This window comes from Taudactylus pleione, unplaced genomic scaffold (genome assembly GCF_031769625.1).
Source record: "Taudactylus pleione unplaced genomic scaffold, aTauple2 ptg000270l, whole genome shotgun sequence".
In the NCBI taxonomy this organism is placed as follows: Eukaryota; Metazoa; Chordata; class Amphibia; order Anura; family Myobatrachidae; genus Taudactylus; species Taudactylus pleione.
The window spans coordinates 9,180,157-9,200,987 of NW_028284672.1; the positions used below are offsets into that span (position 1 = coordinate 9,180,157).

The 20,831-nt window shown below is 43.2% G+C and overlaps 1 protein-coding gene across 2 annotated transcripts in view; it reads right to left on the reverse strand.

The window, feature by feature from the left end:
• Positions 1 to 1,375: 1,375 nt before the first annotated feature.
• The window catches only part of ALG9 (ALG9 alpha-1,2-mannosyltransferase), a 178,817-nt gene continuing 159,361 nt past the window's right edge, over positions 1,376 to 20,831 (reverse strand). For both annotated transcript variants that reach the window (XM_088481366.1, XM_088481365.1), the window contains exon 15: positions 1,376 to 2,153. In XM_088481366.1, coding sequence (XP_088337492.1) covers positions 2,030 to 2,153 — 124 coding nt within the window. In that variant the 3' untranslated portion in view covers positions 1,376 to 2,029. The remainder of the gene's footprint in view (positions 2,154 to 20,831) is intronic.

A 20,831-nucleotide genomic window follows, 5' to 3' on the forward strand; every position in this document is an offset into this window, starting at 1 on the left:
ACACAAGCAAACCAAATAGCGGGTATTCCCCCATACAGGATCTCATCCAGCAAAATGGCAAATCAGCTCAGTAGGTGAGCCCAGTTAGTATGTGTAGAACACCTTTCAATGGCTCGTACACAGGAGCCTAACACATGTGCAGCCAGCGAATCACAGTAATTTGATTGGATCTTTGCAGTCCGACTCTCCACGTGGGGCCAATGCACTGCAATATTGCAATCTGATTGTAATGGGCATGCCAGCAATACTCCATATATATCCATGGTACTGTTCTAATAAAAGTCGTCTAGACGCAAATATAAAATGGTTATTAATACTTGTACTGTCATGGTGAATTGATACAATGGTTGAAGGAAAACAGAATGTAATATTTCCAATAGTAGCCCATAGGAGAGATGAAACCCCCCCCAAATATAAACCATTTCCACTCTCGCTGTCTTCCAAAGCATATTAATGTTATTGATTACATGAACAGGAAACTTAGGTATGCAGCCATTATGACTACATTTACAAAGTCGACACAATGTTGACAGTTATGTCATCGACATTGCTAAAATGCCAATATGGACCTTGTCGACATCTGCAGAATGTTGACATGTTCACAAAGTCAACGTTCTCAGGATGCTGACAATTAGGGTTAGGCTGCGGTACGGGAGGGTTCCTAGTGAGTTCCTGGGCCAGTCTCATGTATACTGTACAAGGCCTTAAGCTGGGCATCTACTATACAATTTTCTGTCAGATATCTGTCCAATCTGGCTGGTTGGAATGAAAACCTGGTAATGTATGGGAGCAAATGACAGTCAATCATATGGTTTTAAACACTGAAAAAAGAACAAAAAAAATTGTTCAGATTGGTTAAATTTGTGTGTTTTAACCAATTTGTCTGAACAACCATTTTTGTCTGTTTTCCAGTGTTTGTGAGCAAATGGACGATTGAATTTGCTCCCATACATTACCAGGTTTTCATTCCAACCAGCCAGATATCTGACAGAAAATTGTATAGTGGATGCCCAGCTTTACGCTGCCTCCACTGTCTGTAGGGTGGGTAAGAAAGACAATGTCATATTTGTAAGAGGGAGGATAAACAAAAAGCACATTCTGTACAGACTTTGTCCTGTGTAACTATACAAGCCAGACAATGATTTGTCCTGTATATTCTGTTCTTGATATTGTACTGTTACAATACATACTGCGCGCCTGTTTTTGTTTGCTATCCACATGTACCCATTAATAACCTTCATTGGATAGGGAAATGGGAACCTGTATGTAAAGGTTTGTTTTAAAAGACCAAAAAACATGTTTCTATTATAAAGCAGAGTCTGGTGTTCTCCATTCTAACGTGCCTAGACACAATCATGTGAAAATATGAAACAACTGGATTTAGAGATAAGTTTATTGTGTGTAAACTGGGCTGCCACATACATCAATACAGTATCTCTGGCAGTGACCACTGAGATAATCCCAGCACATAGATGTCACCTGTGATTGTAGATAACTGTACACTGTGAGCTCACATGTCACTGTAAGCTCCTGGAATCCCAACTCCCCTATGCCATCACTCCTTATATTATGCACTCTAAGCAGCTGCAAACATTAAACCACTTTTTGTTTGCTACATCTTGGTAAATCCATGTATTGGCAAAATCCTGTCAAAGGCACCTATTGGGTCCCAACATTAAATTCATTTTTAAAGTGAAAATAGCCAAAATGGAGAATATAAGGAACTGTCCGTACTTCAATATGTGCCAGCTACAGAAAACTGCGGCTAAGTACCAACCACTGGTCAGGAACACGAATAAACACACTTATGTTCACAATGCGGATAACCTATTTGTAGAGTACTGACCATCATAACAGCAGATTTGACAAGAACAAAGTACAGACTGTTCAATACAGTTGGAACGTATAGCAATATAACAGCCCAAACTGGTCCTTAATCTATTAAAGTCTCTGGGACAGCAAGGAATAAACAACATCATTTAATGAGAGCAATGGTTTGTGTGTTCTTCTGTCAAGTTCGGGTCTTCATTTATCCCAAGTTCCTCCTCTTCACCTGCTTAGGTCGTTGGGCTTTCAAAATGGTGTAGTTGGAATAAGTTGTGTACCAGCTGGATATGAAAGGGATATAAAATGCCCGGAAGAGCTTTGAGGACCTGAAATAGACAGGACAAAGTTTAATGCTACAGTAGTTTAAACACACTAAATATTTCAGTTATGTATTAATGAACCGAGGCATATAAAATGGAAAAAGTAAAGAGATGACACCTTGAACCTGTTCAAAATGAAAGGACAATAATATGTAATACGCACACACTGCTGTAGGTCACACGGTAAATTACTCGCTATGCATGCAGCATTTTAAAGATACTGTAATAGGGAATGGGTATGCCAGTTTATATCCCGAAGAATATAGGCATTCTGCATATCATTTTAATCAGCAGAAGAGGCTTGTGCTAGCTATTCGCTGTGTAAATTAGACGCATTTGAAGGTAAAAGTCGCACAAAAAGACGCTCGGCGCTACTGAGTCACGCCACGGCATGGCGCGATTAGAGGGGCTGTTTAACGCACAAGAGGCTAGATGTATGAGAACACATCTGTTCCTGGCATTCTCTTACAGGAAATACCCAGAATTTTGTCTGTATCAGTCACTAAGATGCTGCTGACATTAACTAGCTATAAATGGATATAATAGAAGAACTTATGTATGAAACTAGTGATACAAGTTAAAGGGAGTCAGCAAATGTGCTAAAGACAAAGATAAACGATGTACAGCTGAATATGATAATGAAGTATAGGTGGACGATGTAAAATGAATTAAAAACCAATCAAAAATACATGGAAAACGATGGTGTGAGCAGGACCAGCAATGTTGAGACCATACAGAACAAACAAACATATAACAGTGATGATGTTTAACAGCACTTTCCGTGAATAAGTGGGAAGGTGTTAAATAATGAAGTTCCCCAGTGATCGGCGTGGAGGGCTGATGCGGGTAAATAGAGTACAGGTCTGACCCTGCCTTGTCCTAAGAACGATACTGTGTAATGCGCGGTGATCTCCTGAATCTCTGCCGCTGCTGGATGCGCACGCTGTGGCCGTCAGCCGCCTTGGTGAATGGCAACCCCGCCGGGTGACACGTGCTTCCGTGCAGTCCTGTTCAGGATGCCGCTAAGCTACAGCTCCGGCTCCTAGTCCTCGTTAGGTGATAGCATGAATGGGGTAATGGCTGACGGCCATAGCAGAAGCTCTCTTCCCTTGGTAACTGAGCTGTCTCTGTCCCTCTGTACCAGAAGCTCTCTTCCCTTGGTAACTGAGCTGTATCTGTCCCTCTGTACCAGCAGCACTATTCACATTGTAACTGAGCTGTCTCTGTCCCTCTGTACCAGAAGCTCTCTTCCCTTGGTAACTGAGCTGTCTCTGTCCCTCTGTACTAGCAGCTCTCTTCCCTTGGTAACTGAGCTGTCTCTGTCCCTCTGTACCAGAAGCTTTCTTCCCTTGGTAACTGAGCTGTCTCTGTCCCTCTGTACCAGAAGCTCTCTTCCCTTGGTAACTGAGCTGTCTCTGTCCCTCTGTACCAGAAGCTCTCTTCCCTTGGTAACTGAGCTGTCTCTGTCCCTCTGTAGCAGAAGCTCTCTTCCCTTGGTAACTGAGCTGTATCTGTCCCTCTGTACCAGCAGCACTATTCACATTGTAACTGAGCTGTCTCTGTCCCTCTGTACCAGAAGCTCTCTTCCCTTGGTAACTGAGCTGTCTCTGTCCCTCTGTACCAGCAGCTCTCTTCCCTTGGTAACTGAGCTGTCTCTGTCCCTCTGTACCAGAAGCTTTCTTCCCTTGGTAACTGAGCTGTCTCTGTCCCTCTGTACCAGAAGCTCTCTTCCCTTGGTAACTGAGCTGTCTCTGTCCCTCTGTACCAGAAGCTCTCTTCGCTTGGTAACTGAGCTGTCTCTGTCCCTCTGTACCAGCAGCACTATTCACATTGTAACTGAGCTGTCTCTGTCCCTCTGTACCAGAAGCTCTCTTCCCTTGGTAACTGAGCTGTCTCTGCCCCTCTGTACCAGCAGCTCTCTTCCCTTGGTAACTGAGCTGTCTCTGTCTCTCTGTACCAGAAGCTCTCTTCCCTTGGTAACTGAGCTGTCTCTGTCCCTCTGTAGCAGAAGCTCTCTTCCCTTGGTAACTGAGCTGTCTTTGTCCCTCTGTACCAGAAGCTCTCTTCCCTTGGTAACTGAGCTGTCTCTGTCCCTCTGTACCAGCAGCTTTCTTAACAATATACAAAAAAGTATTAACGCTCTGTAGTAGCAGCCTCTATGACTCAAAAGGCAACAGAGCTCACTATCGCATTGTCCTATACATTAAAGGAGATGGCGATGACCCCAGCAGCGTGTGTCAATGGAGAAGGCTTCTCTTGTTAATTATCTCTCAGGTTGGAGCTACTACAAAAAAAAGCACTTAAAAAGCTGTAGTCTGAAGATGTTTTTTTTCATATGCGTTATTCTCCAAATATTACTTTACAGTATACACACACAGTATATATACTGTATATACAGTCAGGTGCATAAATATTGGGACATTGACAGAATTTTCATATTTTGGCCTCTATTCACCACCATAATGGCTTTGAAATTAAATAAACAAGATGTGCTTTAACTGCAGACTTTCAGATTTAATTTGAGGGTAATTACATCCAAATCAGGTGAACGGTGTAGGAATTACAACGGTTTCTATATGTGCCTCCCACTTTTTAAGGGGCCAAAAGTAATGGGAATATCAACTCAAAAGCTATTTCATGGACAGGTGTGGGCTATTCCCTCATTATTTCATTATCAATTAAGCAGGTGAAAGGTCTGGAGTTGATTCTAGGTGTGACATTTGCATTTGGAATCAGTTGCTGTCGACTCTCAATATGAGATCCAAAGAGCTGTCACTATCAGTGAAGCAAGCCATCATTAGGCTGAAAAATCTAAACAAACCCATCAGAGAGATAGCAAAAACATTAGGTGTGGCCAAATCCACTGTTCGGAACATTCTTAAAAAGAAAGAACGCACCGGAGAGCTCAGCAACACCAAAAGACCCGGAAGACCACGGATAACAACTGTGGTGGATGACAAAATAATTATTTCCCTGGTGAAGAAAAAACCCCTTCACAACAGTTGGCCAAATCAAGAACACTCTCCAGGAGGTAGGTGTATATGTGTCACAGTCAACAATCAAGAGAAGACTTCACAAGAGTGAATATAGAGGGTTCACCATAAGATGTAAACCATTGGTGAGCCACAAAAACAGGAAGACCAGATTAGAGTTTGCCAAACATCTAAAAAAGCCATTACAGTTCTGTAACAACATCCTATGGACAGATGAGAGAAAGATCAACATGTACCAGAGTGATGGGAAGAGAAGAGTATGGAGAAGGAAAGGAACTGCTCATAATCCAAAACATACCACCTCATCAGTGAAGCATGGTGGTGGTAGTGTCATGGCGTGGGCATGTATGGCTGCCAATGGAACTGGTTCCCTTGTATTTATTGATGATGTGACTGCTGACAAAAGCAGCAGAATGAATTCTGAAGTGTTTCGGGCAATATTATATGCTCATATTCAGTCAAATGCTTCAGAACTCATTGGACGGCGCTTCACAGTGCAGATGGACAATGACCCGAAGCATACTGCAAAAGCAACCAAAGAGTTTTTTAAGGCTAAAAAGTGGAATGTTATGCAATGGCCAAGTCAATCCCCTGACTTGAATCTGATTGAGCATGCATTTCACTTGATGAAGACAAAACTGAAGGGAAAATGCCCCAAGAACAAGCAGGAACTGAAGACATTTGCAGTAGAGGCCTGGCAGAGCATCACCAGGGATGAAACCCAGCGTCTGGTGATGTCTATGCGTTCCAGACTTCAGGCTGTAATTTCCTGCAAAGGATTTGCAACAAAGTATTAAAAAGTGAAAGTTAGATTTAGGATTGTTTAGTTTGTCCCATTAAAAAGTGGGAGGCACATATAGAAACCGTTGTAATTCCTACAACGTTCACCTGATTTGGATGTAATTACCCTCAAATAAAATCTGAAAGTCTGCAGTTAAAGCACATCTTGTTTGTTTCATTTCAAAGCCATTGTGGTGGTGAATAGAGGCCAAAATATGACAATTCTGTCATTGTCCCAATATTTATGCACCTGACTGTATATCTATATACATACACACACAGGTTGAGTCTCCCACATCCAAAATGCCTGAAACAAGGGAAATTTTGGAATATTTGTATACCATAATGAGATATCTTGGGAATGGGACCTAAATCTAAACACAGAATGCATTTATGTATCATATACACCTTATACACACAGCCTGCAGGTAAATTTATACAATCTTTTCAATAATATTGTGGCTCATTTATGTTTCATTTACACCTTATACACAGAGCCTGAAGGTAATTTTATACAATATATTTTATAATTTTGTGCCTTAAATAAGCAAAGGTGCCACTATCTCAGTTATGAAAAAAAAAATCCGTATTTCGGAATATTTGGATATGGGGGACTCGTGTATATATGCTAGTAGAAAATTAACATTGTGTGTGTTTTTTTTAAATCAAGCTGGTTCAATCACGCGCAAAACTACAGAGGCTGCCCCACAAAGCAGTAAATAACGTTCAGCATTTCTGTAAAAATGTGGGTGTTAAGTGCTTTGTAAATTTTAGCTGTTGTGATAGAAGAAATATTCATATATAGGTTGAATAGTCATCTGCTGCTATTATATTTCATGAAAAGAATTAGCCCTCACTCAAAAACAGAACCATGATCCAAGTGTAATGAAAAATAAATGAAAAAAATAAAATAAAAAATGGTTTTAATAAATGTGTTTTTCACTTTAATTATAGCAATGGTTCTCAAACTCGGTCCTCAGGACCACACACAGGTCACGTTTTCCAGATCACCCAGCAGGTGCACAGGTGTGTTCATTACTCACTGACACGTTTTGAAAGATCCACAGGTGGAGATTATTATTTCACTTTCGATTCTGTGAGGAGACCTGGAAAACATGCACTGTTTGGGGTCCTGAGGACCGAGTTTGAGAACCTGTGAATTATAGTACACCACCACAATATACCTTCACATAGCCTCTGTTTTACTTACGCTCTCTGCATAGACACCCACACAACAAAACCACCCCATTCAGAAAACCCCATTCATTTTAACAATGTGAAGAGTAAAACCCAGAATAACATGTAAAAGCATAAGTTAAACATTCTTTACAATATGAAAGCAAATTCTAGTAATCATTGGTAAATTCAGTTAAAGCTCTTCTGTTCTTACAGAACAGATCCATACACTGGCTGCTATAATCAGCAAAGTTATTGCTAATGAGGTATAGAGCTACTGTACATAGTGTAGTACATTGCCAGTAATCTCTTTCAATGTACTGTAAATGCTAACCAGAGAGACTAATACAATGCCAGTAATCGATCTCACTATACTATACTAATAGTGCTAATCAGAGAGACTAAAGCCGCATACACACTAGACGACTTTCTTGAACGATATTGATGATAACGATATCCTTTATATCGTTCTGTGTGTATGCAGTGAACGAACAACGATGCACGCTCCCACTGGTCGTTAACGATGTTTGCTGTCGTGCAAACATACAAGCCAATCTGACAATATCGTCAGAAAGTGCCTGTTCAGAGATGTGGCAGGATGACATCACTGAACGATATCGATAACGATCAGTATGTACACCCAATATCTTTCTCCACCATGGTCTAGTGTGTATGCCCCTTAATACATTGGCAGTAATCGCTCTCACTATACTCTACTGATAGTGCTAACGAGAGACAGATACATTGCCAATAATCACTCTCACTATACTATACTGATAGTGCTAACCAGAGACACTGATACATTGCCAGTAATCGCTCTCACTATACTATACTGATAGTGCTAACCAGAGACACTGATACATTGCCAGTAATCGCTCTCACTATACTGATAGTGCTAACCAGAGACACTGATACATTGCCAGTAATCGCTCTCACTATACTATACTGATAGTGCTAACCAGAGACACTGATACATTGCCAGTAATCGCTCTCACTATACTATACTGATAGTGCTAACCAGAGACACTGATACATTGCCAGTAATGGCTCTCGCTATACTATACTGATAGTGCTAGCGAGAGAGACACTGATACATTGCCAGTAATCGCTCTCACTATACTATACTGATAGTGCTAACCAGAGACACTGATAAATTGCCAGTAATCGCTCTCACTATACTACACTGATAGTGCTAACCAGAGACACTGATACATTGCCAGTAATCGCTCTCACTATACTATACGGATAGTGCTAACCAGAGACACTGATACATTGCCAGTAATCGCTCTCACTATACTATACTGATAGTGCTAACCAGAGACACTGATACATTGCCAGTAATCGCTCTCACTATACTGATAGTGCTAACCAGAGACACTGATACATTGCCAGTAATCGCTCTCACTATACTATACTGATAGTGCTAACCAGAGACACTGATACATTGCCAGTAATCGCTCTCACTATACTATACTGATAGTGCTAACCAGAGACACTGATACATTGCCAGTAATGGCTCTCACTATACTATACTGATAGTGCTAGCGAGAGAGACACTGATACATTGCCAGTAATCGCTCTCACTATACTATACTGATAGTGCTAACCAGAGACACTGATAAATTGCCAGTAATCGCTCTCACTATACTACACTGATAGTGCTAACCAGAGACACTGATACATTGCCAGTAATCGCTCTCACTATACTATACTGATAGTGCTAACCAGAGACACTGATACATTGCCAGTAATCGCTCTCACTATACTATACTGATAGTGCTAACCAGAGACACTGATACATTGCCAGTAATCGCTCTCACTATACTACACTGATAGTGCTAACCAGAGACACTGATACATTGCCAGTAATCGCTCTCACTATACTATACTGATAGTGCTAGCGAGAGAGACACTGATACATTGCCAGTAATCGCTCTCACTATACTATACTGATAGTGCTAACCAGAGACACTGATAAATTGCCAGTAATCGCTCTCACTATACTACACTGATAGTGCTAACCAGAGACACTGATACATTGCCAGTAATCGCTCTCACTATACTATACTGATAGTGCTAGCGAGAGAGACACTGAAACATTGCCAGCAATCGCTCTCACTATACTATACTGATAGTGCTAACCAGAGACACTGATACATTGCCAGTAATCGCTCTCACTATACTATACTGATAGTGCTAACCAGAGACACTGATACATTGCCAGTAATCGCTCTCACTATACTGATAGTGCTAACCAGAGACACTGATACATTGCCAGTAATCGCTCTCACTATACTATACTGATAGTGCTAACCAGAGACACTGATACATTGCCAGTAATCGCTCTCACTATACTATACTGATAGTGCTAACCAGAGACACTGATACATTGCCAGTAGTCGCTCTCACTATACTGAGTGAGTAGGAAGGATTTAGACTGGCTGCATCTCAAGAGACCAATTACGCAGTGAGTAAGGGATGAGTGTGTCATAGCCGGGAGCTGAAAAGCCTGCACAATGATATGCCCAATCCGTAGCTCTCGCCTTATCTATAATGAAATGGTTCCTGACAATGAAGTGCCTTCTCCGTGTAATTAGGTGTCTGCTCTCTAATTCAATTACCATCTCCATGTATCAGGAGCTCATCTCTGACTGTACAGGAGCTGACGTCAATTGAGCTCCGTGAACCCCCCCAGAGTACAGAACTGGGCTGCCGTGCCTGCTGGCTCCTCTTCCTCATTAACCTTTCCATTGCTGCAACTGCTCGGAGCATCTAAGTGACATACAGACTGTCATTACTAATAGCAGAATCACTTGAAAAACACTGCTCTCAGATTTGTAAATAAAGGTATGTGAAGACTTACTGAATGAGGAGGAAAAGCAGGATAAATTCATTTATACCAAACAAGTAGAGAAACTACATCAACGCACAGCTGAATATGAAGACGCCATTAGATTGGTCCGGTCACCTTCAGACACTAAAGGCAGCCGTATCATTGGTATAATTCAATATTAAGTCACTATTCCATGTGTGGGGCCATCCCACACTCCAAAAATACACTGGTAGGTTAATTGGCCCCCAACATAAATTAACCCTAGTGTGTATATGTTCATGTGGTAGGGAATATAGATTGTAAGCTCTGCGGAATATGGACCTCATTCAGAGCTGCTCACAAAATGCCAGCGCTCGCTCTGAATGAGGGTGGCTGCTTCTATGTTCAGAGCCGGCCTCCTGGCCACTCGCTAGGCTGTGGGTGACCACCCACAGCTTTAGCGAGCGGCCAGGTTGATGGTCGCGATGGTCAAGACCATCGGGGCTTGCGACGAGACCCTTGTGCTCGGGTCTCGTCTACCGCAAGCCCCAGTGAGCTTCGGCTCTATTAGAGCCAGAAGCTCTCCCACTGACATCACTGGTGATGTCAGAGGGGCCGCCCCCAAACGGCAGGCGTTCCATCTGGAACGCCTCCGTTTGGCCAGCCACCCCCCCCCCCGCCTACAAAACGGTGTGAGGCGCCCCTTTTGTAGTGAGTCCCGAAGCGAGAGAATTTCTCGCTTGCGCACGTGCAACGTCGACATCGACCCGCTTGCGAGCGCATAGGAGCTTGCAAGCAGGTCTGAATGAGACCCTATGTGTGCACTATATAATTAACTGATAATAATAATAATAACCTAAAGAGCTAGATGGATTTTCTCTTCTACCTGTAGCTGAACAGCAAGTGCCTTTGTCAGGGATCAAAACTATGGCAGCATATATTTCAAAGATAATTTGTGAAAGGAAAATATGAACTAATCTACTTCACTGTTTCACAGGTTGCACAGCATGTGGAATACGTTTCCAGGGGCACGCCACTGTTTGCTAGATAAATTTGTATGCGTTGTACGTGTAACACTCAGTACAGACAATCAACCTCCAACATGGCACATTATATAGATATAGATATATATATATATTCTTTCTAGTATACACTATACAGACATAGCCTCCCTACACTTATATGACAAGGGTGACACTGAAGATGAGCTAGATATAACATAATATTGTATAAACGAAAAGGAATCTACACCTAACCAACATAACAATTGGACATTATGATAATAAATTCTATTACACTATGTTTCCTAAACAGTATTACAGATTAGTGCATTACCTAGGTTCCCTTTGGGGTAGAAAGGAGAGGACAAAAGTTCGATTGAGATTGCGCTGATTGCTTTAAAGATACAATTTTGTGCAAACAAATTTATTAAAACATTAAGGGGTCAGTGGTTCCCAAACTTTCTTGAATGAAGGCGCCCTATAGTCTCAGCATTGTCTTTATGGCCACACTAGCCAGAAGTTCCTTATTGCGAAATTCAGAAAAAAATGATTAAATAAAGTAAATGGTGCTTACCTGTAATCCTTCGGGTCAGCTATGTGGTGGTGGGCAGGGCTGTGCTTCTGCTTGACCACAGATTTTATGATTGGCAGCCATCAGCATTGCTTTTGCCTATCACACTGACCATAAATAATATTATTCAGTCCTGTACCACCATCCAGTGGCACCCCTGCAAGTTCCCAGCGGAGGATGTAGTTTAAATCCCGGTGGTCGGGATGCCAGCGCCGGAATCCTGACACCAGTCAAAATCCCGGCGTTGGCATCCCGACGGTACGTAGTGGAGTTAGGGTTAGGCACTAGGGGGGGGAGGGTTAGGCACTAGGGGGGGAGGGTTAGGCGCAGAGGTTAGGTTTAGGGTGCGGGGAGGGAGGGTTAGATTTAGGGGGTAGGATACTTACCGACAGGTGTCGATATTCTAACCCTGTCGTGATACTGGTGTCGGTATTCTGAAAGGTATCCCAAGTGCAAGCTACCTGCACCCAACCCCCCCCGCCAGCAACCTGCACCCAATTTGGGAACACTGGTCTATGTACTAATAATCGCAGAACTGCTGCAATTATTATGTATCCATATTGCAAGGGACCACTGTGACCGGCAAATTGTAGAAATCTTTCAAGTTCGTCAAAGACTTCTCATGTGGAAGCTGACACTTTGCATGCACAAAGTGTCAGCGCCCAGAGCCGGCCAGAGGCTGCGAGAGAGATCGTAAGCCTCCATAGGCTTAAAGCAGTTTAAACCATCTGAAGATGGTGGAAACTTCCTGGGGCAGCAGCAGGTGTAGGACAGAAACCCCCGAACCATGTATTTTTAAATATATTTTGCGGTAAGGTAGTGCATTCATACCAAACATTAAAACCTAACCCATGTAAACATATGTTGGTCATCATTCCCATCTGCTGCCTAATGAGTACAGTGTCTACCACTTGAAGTAGCTTCTAGTATTTCTCACCGACATGGCTCCATTACCTTCTTCTGAACCAGCCTGCATATACTCCATGGAAGACACCCGGCAACAAGACCAAACCGGACAGCGAAGCCCATCTACCCCCTTACTCTGAGATTGTATTGACTCTATACCTCCTGCCAGCCCTGAGAGCCACCAATCACTTACTGCAAGTGGCAAATGCAGCTACCAGACTGCACAATATTACCATAGTAAACAAAGTTGGACGATCCACCTACAGATTCGCCACAATCATCCCAACACCTTCATCAGCTTCCCATCAAACCATCTGTGGCCCTTACAGGACTCATGAGCTTCTGCACTGCAATCTCCACAACATAGGCTTTACTGCCATGCGGACAACCCGCAGACTGCACAACTGCTACCAACTCGGCTCCAGGGGACTCGGAACTCAGTCACTCTATACAGATCTTTTATTATAGCTATTACCTAGCTTTGAATGATCGCACCTCAGCGTAAATGGTCATTTCTACTCACCATGCACCTTGTGGACCATTTAACCACCAAACTGCCATCACCGTATAAGTCACTCTGGTGTCATTTTCATTTTACTGAAACACTAAGAGTGACTCTGTTATAATAGATCATCCAAGCACAACAGGCCCATCAATTGTCAGCAACCCAAATGACCCTCCCCGTATCCTGTAACTGGCCTGCAAATTCAAACACTCAATTACTAACTTCCAGAACTTCAGCACTGCCTACTACACTAACCACCATCGCTTATAACAAATAAGGCAATCATTACCTACAGCGTGAATTAATAATACAAACCCAAACCACTATAACCCACTAGTGGTTCTAAGTGCCTCAAAAAGTTGACCTTCAGGATTGGAACAATATTTACTGAGGATTTAGGAACAAGCACAAAAGAGAACCACGCGCTCATATTATGGTCAGGAAGATGGGTTATTAACTACAAATTAACTGCCTTCAACAAATGCCTTTGCTGTGCCTTGCTTGTAACCAAGGGTACTCCACAAAACTGTTCCGTAAAATCAGTGATCCATCTAACAAACCAGACACCCCTGGCCATTTTCTATTCTCTTAGACTCTGCTTATAGGAGTAACTAACCCATCCAGCTACAAGCAGTGTATAAAAGTGATGGTCTATCTCACTTCATAAAAACTCAAGCTGAACCTAAATTTATATATGTTCACCAATACCAGTCACACATAACCATGGCCTAGTCATGGATATACTGAATAGTTAATCATGTCTCATAAGCTAGCTTTCTTTTATATGATCATCCTCACTTAAGCAACACAGTACCTTTCTGCCTTCCCACCATAATGTCTCAATGAATTAAGAAAAATAAGAAAATATAAATTAATTAAGAAAAAAAAACCAAACCCTATTTCTTATGCATGACAATCCAGTCTGAAGACAATGGACTCCCCTAGCCCTTCCAGAAGAGGGTCTGGAGCTGGGATTAATATGTCAAGCTTTTGGAAGAAAATATATTGACCATTCAAAAAGTTTTGTGTTGCTAACGAGAGTAGAGATAATAGATGAAATTAGCTGCTCCCAAATTATTAAAGACAGAACCGGTAACCATGTATTATAATTATATGGTATGCTGGTGACCAGGGGTATGTCACAGTATTGAATAGCCCCAGGAAGGAGTTCCCAAAAGCGATTCAACTGACCGTGCTGTAAAGTAGGAAAATTACCACTTAAGTCAGAGAATGCCGGTTACTGCGCCTTAAGCTGGGTGTTTAGAAATGGGACCGGTATTCTCCGATTAAAGTGCCGGCCGCGAGGCTGTTAGTGCTCCGCTAAGCCGGAAAACAGCATCGTCACCGACACTTAAGTCATATTGCTGTTCCAGGAGGGTGTGAGCAGAAACCCTGTAGTCAGACTTAACAGCGCAGTCAATTGAATAGCTCCGGGAACCCCTTCCTGGGGCTATTCAGTATCATGCTGAATTGAATCGCCCTACGTGTGTTGTGTGCCTCCGCCCCCCATCTTCCTCTGCAACTCAGCTGCATTGAGATAATTTGGTTTCTGTATAAGATGCCATGTCATAAATATTGGCAACTTCCCCATTATCACAGTATATGAACTAGGGGTGTGCACCGGCCACTTTTCGTGTTTTGTGTTTTGGATCTGGATCTTTCTTCGTGTTTTGGATCTGGATTGGTTTTGCCAAAACCACCCTTCCGTGTTTTGGGTTCTGGGTTTTGTGTTTTGGATCTGTATTTTTTTGAAAAAAAGCATAAAAACAGCTAAATTCACAGAATTTGTAGGTTTTTCTGCTCCTATGCTATTATTAACCTCAATAACCTTAATTTCCACTCATTTCCAGTCTATTCTGAATACCTCACACCTCACAATAGTGTTTTTATGTCCAAAAGGTTGCACCGAGGTAGCTGGATGACTATGCTAAGCGACACGAGTGGGCGGCACAAACACGTGACCCATCTAGGCGTGACACTGCAGTGGCAGACAGGATGGCATTGAAAAACTAGGCCCCAAACTGTACATAATGCAAAGAAAAAAAAGAGGTGCAAGATGGAATTGTCCTTGGGCCCTCCCACCCACCCTTATGTTGTATAAACAGGACATGCACACTTTAACAAACCAATCATTTCAGCGCCAGGGTCTGCCACACAACTGTGGCTGAAATGATTGGTTCGTTTGGGCCCCCACAAAACAAGCTGGCAATTTATCTGTCCCTGCACAAACTGGCTCTACGGAGGCAAGATGTCATCCTCATCCACCGATTCCTCACCCTCTTCAGTGTGTACATCCTCATCCTCACAGAGTATTAATTCGTCCCTGCTGGAACCACAGGTCCCTCTGTACGTTCTGGAGGCTGGTCTCCCTGGAAGAGTTGATCATTCATTTTATGAACATCATCTTCTCCACATTTTGTGGAAGCAACCTCCTACGCCTTTCGCTGACAAGGTTCCCGGCTGCACTAAACACTCTTTCGGAGTACACACTGGAGGGGGGGCAACTCAGGTAAAATAGAGCCAGTTTGTACAGGGACCTCCAAATTGCTTCTTTTTCCTGCCAGTACAGGTACATGCCTACTTGGATGCTGTCACCGATGTAATCCTTTAACAGACAGACGCACACGCTTGTCGCTGCTGCTTTGAGGATTCAAGTGCGGCTACAGCCCACACAATTCACAAAGACAGAAAAAAAAAAAGAATATTTTTATTGTTTGTGGAGCACACTTTGAGGGTTACACCACCCTTTAACAGACAGACGCACGCTTGTCGCTGCTGCTTTGAGGATGCAAGTGCGGCTACAGCCCACACATTTCACAAAGACCGAAAAAAAAAGAACAATATTTTAATTGTTTGTGTAGCACACTTTGAGGGTGTCACCACCCTTTAACAGACAGACGCACACATGTCGCTGCTGCTTTAAGGATGCAGGTGCGGCTACAGCCCACACAATTCACAAAGACAGAAAAAAGAAGAAAATTTTATTGTTTGTGTAGCACACTTTGAGGGTGTCACCACCCTTTAACAGACAGACGCACGCTTGTCGCTGCTGCTTTGAGGATGCAAGTGCGGCTACATCGCACACAAGTCACAAACACATTAAAAAAATAGTTTTTTATTTTTTGGAGCACTTTGAGAGTTACACCACCCTTTAACAGACAGACGCACGCTTGTCGCTGCTGCTTTAAGGATGCAGGTGCGGCTACAGCCCACACAATTCACATAGACAGAAAAAAGAAGAATATTTTTATTGTTTGTGTAGCACACTTTGAGGGTGTCACCACCCTTTAACAGACAGACGCACGCTTGTCACTGCTGCTTTAAGGATGCAGGTGCGGCTACAGCCCACACAATTCACATAGACAGAAAAAAGAAGATGAATATTTTTATTGTTTGTGTAGCACACTTTGAGGGTGTCACCACCCTTTAACAAACAGACGCACGCTTGTCGCTGCTGCTTTGAGGATGCAAGTGCGGCTACATCGCACACAAGTCACAAACACATTAAAAAAATAGTTTTTTATTTTTTGGAGCACTTTGAGAGTTACACCACCCTTTAACAGACAGACGCACGCTTGTCGCTGCTGCTTTAAGGATGCAGGTGCGGCTACAGCCCACACAATTCACAAAGACAGAAAAAAAAAGAACAATATTTTAATTGTTTGTGTAGCACACTTTGAGGGTGTCACCACCCTTTAACAGACAGACGCACGCTTGTCGCTGCTGCTTTGAGGATGCAGGTGGAATCTAGACGGGATTTGGAACCGGGGACACACTACCTCCATCAATTGTCTAAATCCCACTGCACTAATGTCGGATACCGGACGCACGTCTAACACCAACATAGCAGTCAAGGCCTCAGTTATACGTTTTGCTTCAGGATGACTGCTGTCGTACTTCATCCTCATCGCTAGGGACTGTTGGAGGGTCAATTGTTTAGTAAAAGTAGTGATGTTCCTACTTCCTCTCTGGGATGATGAACAACTCCCAGCAGCAGCAACAGCACTAGGAGGAAGTGGTTCTTGATCTTTCCCTATTTTATTTTTATCGGAGAAAGTTTGGTCCTCCATTTATGTTATATTGATATATATACGTGCGGCTAAAGCGCACACAAACACAGAAAATATTTTTTTATTTTTGCTGGAGAGTAGTGCACTTTGTGGGTTACACCACCCTTTAAGAAATGAGCCAGCCGGCTCTTTACTTATGGGACACAGGCGCACGCTTGGCGCTGCTCCTTTGTTGATGCACGTGCAGCCACAGTGCACACAAGTCACAAACACAGAAAATATATATTTTTTTGGTTTGGAGTGTACTTTGGGGGTTACAGAACCCTTTAACGGTCAAGCCAGCCGGCCCTTTACTTATGACACAGGCGCACGCTTGGCACTACTTTGTTGATGCACGTGCGGCTACTGCGCACACAATTCACAAACACAGAAAATAATTTTTTTTTTGGTTTGGACTGGAGTGTACTTTCGGGGGTTACAGCACCCTTTAACGGTCTAGCCAGCCGGCCCTTTACTTATGACACAGGCGCACGCTTGGCACTACTTTGTTGATGCACGTGCGGCTACTGCGCACACAATTCACAAACACAGAAAATAATTTTTTTTTTGGTTTGGACTGGAGTGTACTTTGGGGGTTACAGCACCCTTTAACGGTCAAGCCAGCCGGCCCTTTACTTATGACACAGGCGCACGCTTGGCACTACTTTGTTGATGCACGTGTGGCTACTGCGCACACAATTCACAAACACAGAAAATAATTTTTTTTTGATTTGGACTGGACTGTACTTTCGGGGGTTACAGCACCCTTTAACGGTCAAGCCAGCCGGCCCTTTACTTATGACACAGGCGCACACTTGGCACTACTTTGTTGATGCACGTGCGGCTACTGCGCACACAATTCACAAACACAGAAAATATTTTTTTTTTTGGTTTGGACTGGAGTGTACTTTGGGGGTTACAGCACCCTTTAACGGTCAAGCCAGCCGGCCCTTTACTTATGACACAGGCGCACGCTTGGCACTACTTTGTTGATGCACGTGCGGCTACTGCGCACACAATTCACAAACACAGAAAATAATTTTTTTTTTGGTTTGGACTGGAGTGTACTTTCGGGGGTTACAGCACCCTTTAACGGTCAAGCCAGCCGGCCCTTTACTTATGACACAGGCGCACGCTTGGCACTACTTTGTTGATGCACGTGCGGCTACTGCGCACACAATTCACAAACACAGAAAATATTTTTTTTTTTGGTTTGGACTGGAGTGTACTTTCGGGGGTTACAGCACCCTTAACGGTCAAGCCAGCCGGCCCTTTACTTATGACACAGGCGCACGCTTGGCACTACTTTGTTGATGCACGTGCGGCTACTGCGCACACAATTCACAAACACAGAAAATAATTTTTTTTTTGGTTTGGACTGGAGTGTACTTTCGGGGGTTACAGCACCCTTTAACGGTCAAGCCAGCCGGCCCTTTACTTATGACACAGGCGCACGCTTGGCACTACTTTGTTGATGCACGTGCGGCTACTGCGCACACAATTCACAAACACAGAAAATATTTTTTTTTTTGGTTTGGACTGGAGTGTACTTTCGGGGGTTACAGCACCCTTTAACGGTCAAGCCAGCCGGCCCTTTACTTATGACACAGGCGCACGCTTGGCACTACTTTGTTGATGCACGTGCGGCTACTGCGCACACAATTCACAAACACAGAAAATAATTTTTTTTTTGGTTTGGACTGGAGTGTACTTTCGGGGGTTACAGCACCCTTAACGGTCAAGCCAGCCGGCCCTTTACTTATGACACAGGCGCACGCTTGGCACTACTTTGTTGATGCACGTGCGGCTACTGCGCACACAATTCACAAACACAGAAAATATATTATTTTTTTAGCACTTGGGGGGAGCACCCCTGATGGACAGAGCACCCCCTGGACAACACTACAGCACCCCTTTAGGACTGGGACACTGCACAGGACTTTGGAGTGGACACAGCCCCTATGGAGAACTGACTGCACAACACAGTCCAGCCAGCCCCTATGGACTTTGAAGTAGTGGACACAGCCCCTATTAACAACAGCAGCACAGCACAACACAGCCAGCCCCTAAGGACTTTGAAGTAGTGGACAACAGCAGCACTACACTACACTACACTACACAGCCCTAACTCCCACCCTCCCTCTTCACTGTCCACAGCCGAGTGAGAAAATGGCGCCGACGCCGGTACCTTATATAGGATCCAAAACCCGCGAGACTCGGAAGGCGGGATGATGACGTTTTGCCTCGATTTCAGATCCGAGTCAGGCGGGAAAAGTCGAGCCTGATTCGGATCGGACTCGGATCGGGGGGGCTCGGGGGGGTTCGGATTTCAGAAATCCGAACCCGCTCACCCCTAATATGAACACACACTAAGGGGTATATTTACTGAAGTGTGGTTGTTTAGAAGTGGAGATGTTGCCCCTAGCAACCAATCAGATTCTACTAACCATTTATCTAATACCTTCGATAAGATAATAGCTAGAATCTGTTTCGTTGCTATGGGCAACATCTCTATACTTATAAAAAACAGCACTTTAGTAATTATACCCAAAAGAATGGCAATTGTGTGATCCTGTATGGGATTTATACTGTAGAAAGGTGTATAGGCAGAAAGTAAAATTATTCCATACCCCATATTCTGTTTAACAAATAACAAAAAAAATACCTTTCATTTCTAGATTAGCAGCGATTTTGTGGGGTTTAAACCTGACTGGTCTTTTTCTTACATAACACAGGACTTATTGTAACAGTATTTTAAGAATATTAGACTTCTATTTCCTACTACTTTTTATAGAACACACTGTAATACTTTAAGCAGAGCAAAAGCAGCTGCCAACTTATGCAAAATTGTGGTAACGAAACACAAGTAGAGGTTAAATCTGCCTGAATTCAGGGCTGCTTTTTATGCAGAGCAGCCTAGAGTTAGTATTTCTCCTGTATGGAAAGACAGCCGCACAGTGTACGTAAGCAAGTGCGTCAGAAGGGATTAGGAAGCGCAGCTGCCTGCAGAGACAGGAGAACACAGGGGCATCTTGAAGCACAAAGCCTACAAGGAAGCCTGGCTGTGACAAGTGATTAATGAAGCATAGGCCTTCAGGAGATGTGGCTTATGGTTCAGTGCTGAGGGGGCTGTGAGTAACACACAACAGTACATATGGCTATCATTGACTGATGTAAAAGCACAAAGCTTCTTATGCGTTTACAATCCACCAACATTTAAATCTTTTCATTTCTGCTCAGAAAAAAAAAAAGTTTCAGTGCCCAATAAGTGTCAGTTTTACGTCGATAATGTGACTTAAATTAGTGTTATCTGAGTAAAAGTGCATTCAGGTCACTAATGTGTACAGATGTGACACATACTATCCAGTTCACTGAATGATGGATCAGATGGGAAAAGTCTGTTGACTGATGACTGTCTCAGCCCATGTGGTGGAAGACTGGCCCTCAGGTAACAATGCTACCTTTTTCCATTCCTTAGTGCAGCCTGCAGTACAAACATCTGGATCTATCCAATTCTGACTACAGTAATGTGTGATGGAACTGGTCACCCCGTGTGACCAGCTTTGTCCTAACCGTCTACTTCATAAACAAAACAGCACAACCTTACTATTAGTACTTTATATATCGTCAACATGCCTCGCAGCATTGTACAGCTATGTGTTAACCTTTATTGGCAGTAATGGGGACAACAACTCCCCTGCACTCTCAAAGTCATTTTGAATTCAGTTGAAATACTCTGGGGTGCAATGTTGTGGGATGAACAAAGTTCTGTGATGGCCTCTTCTCTACATCTAGGTGAGCCTTCCACAGCTACTTGAGATGTGATCTTCAATTTGGCTCTATGGGCCTGATACAGCAGAGGACGCAGAGACTATCGCAGCTGCGATCGCT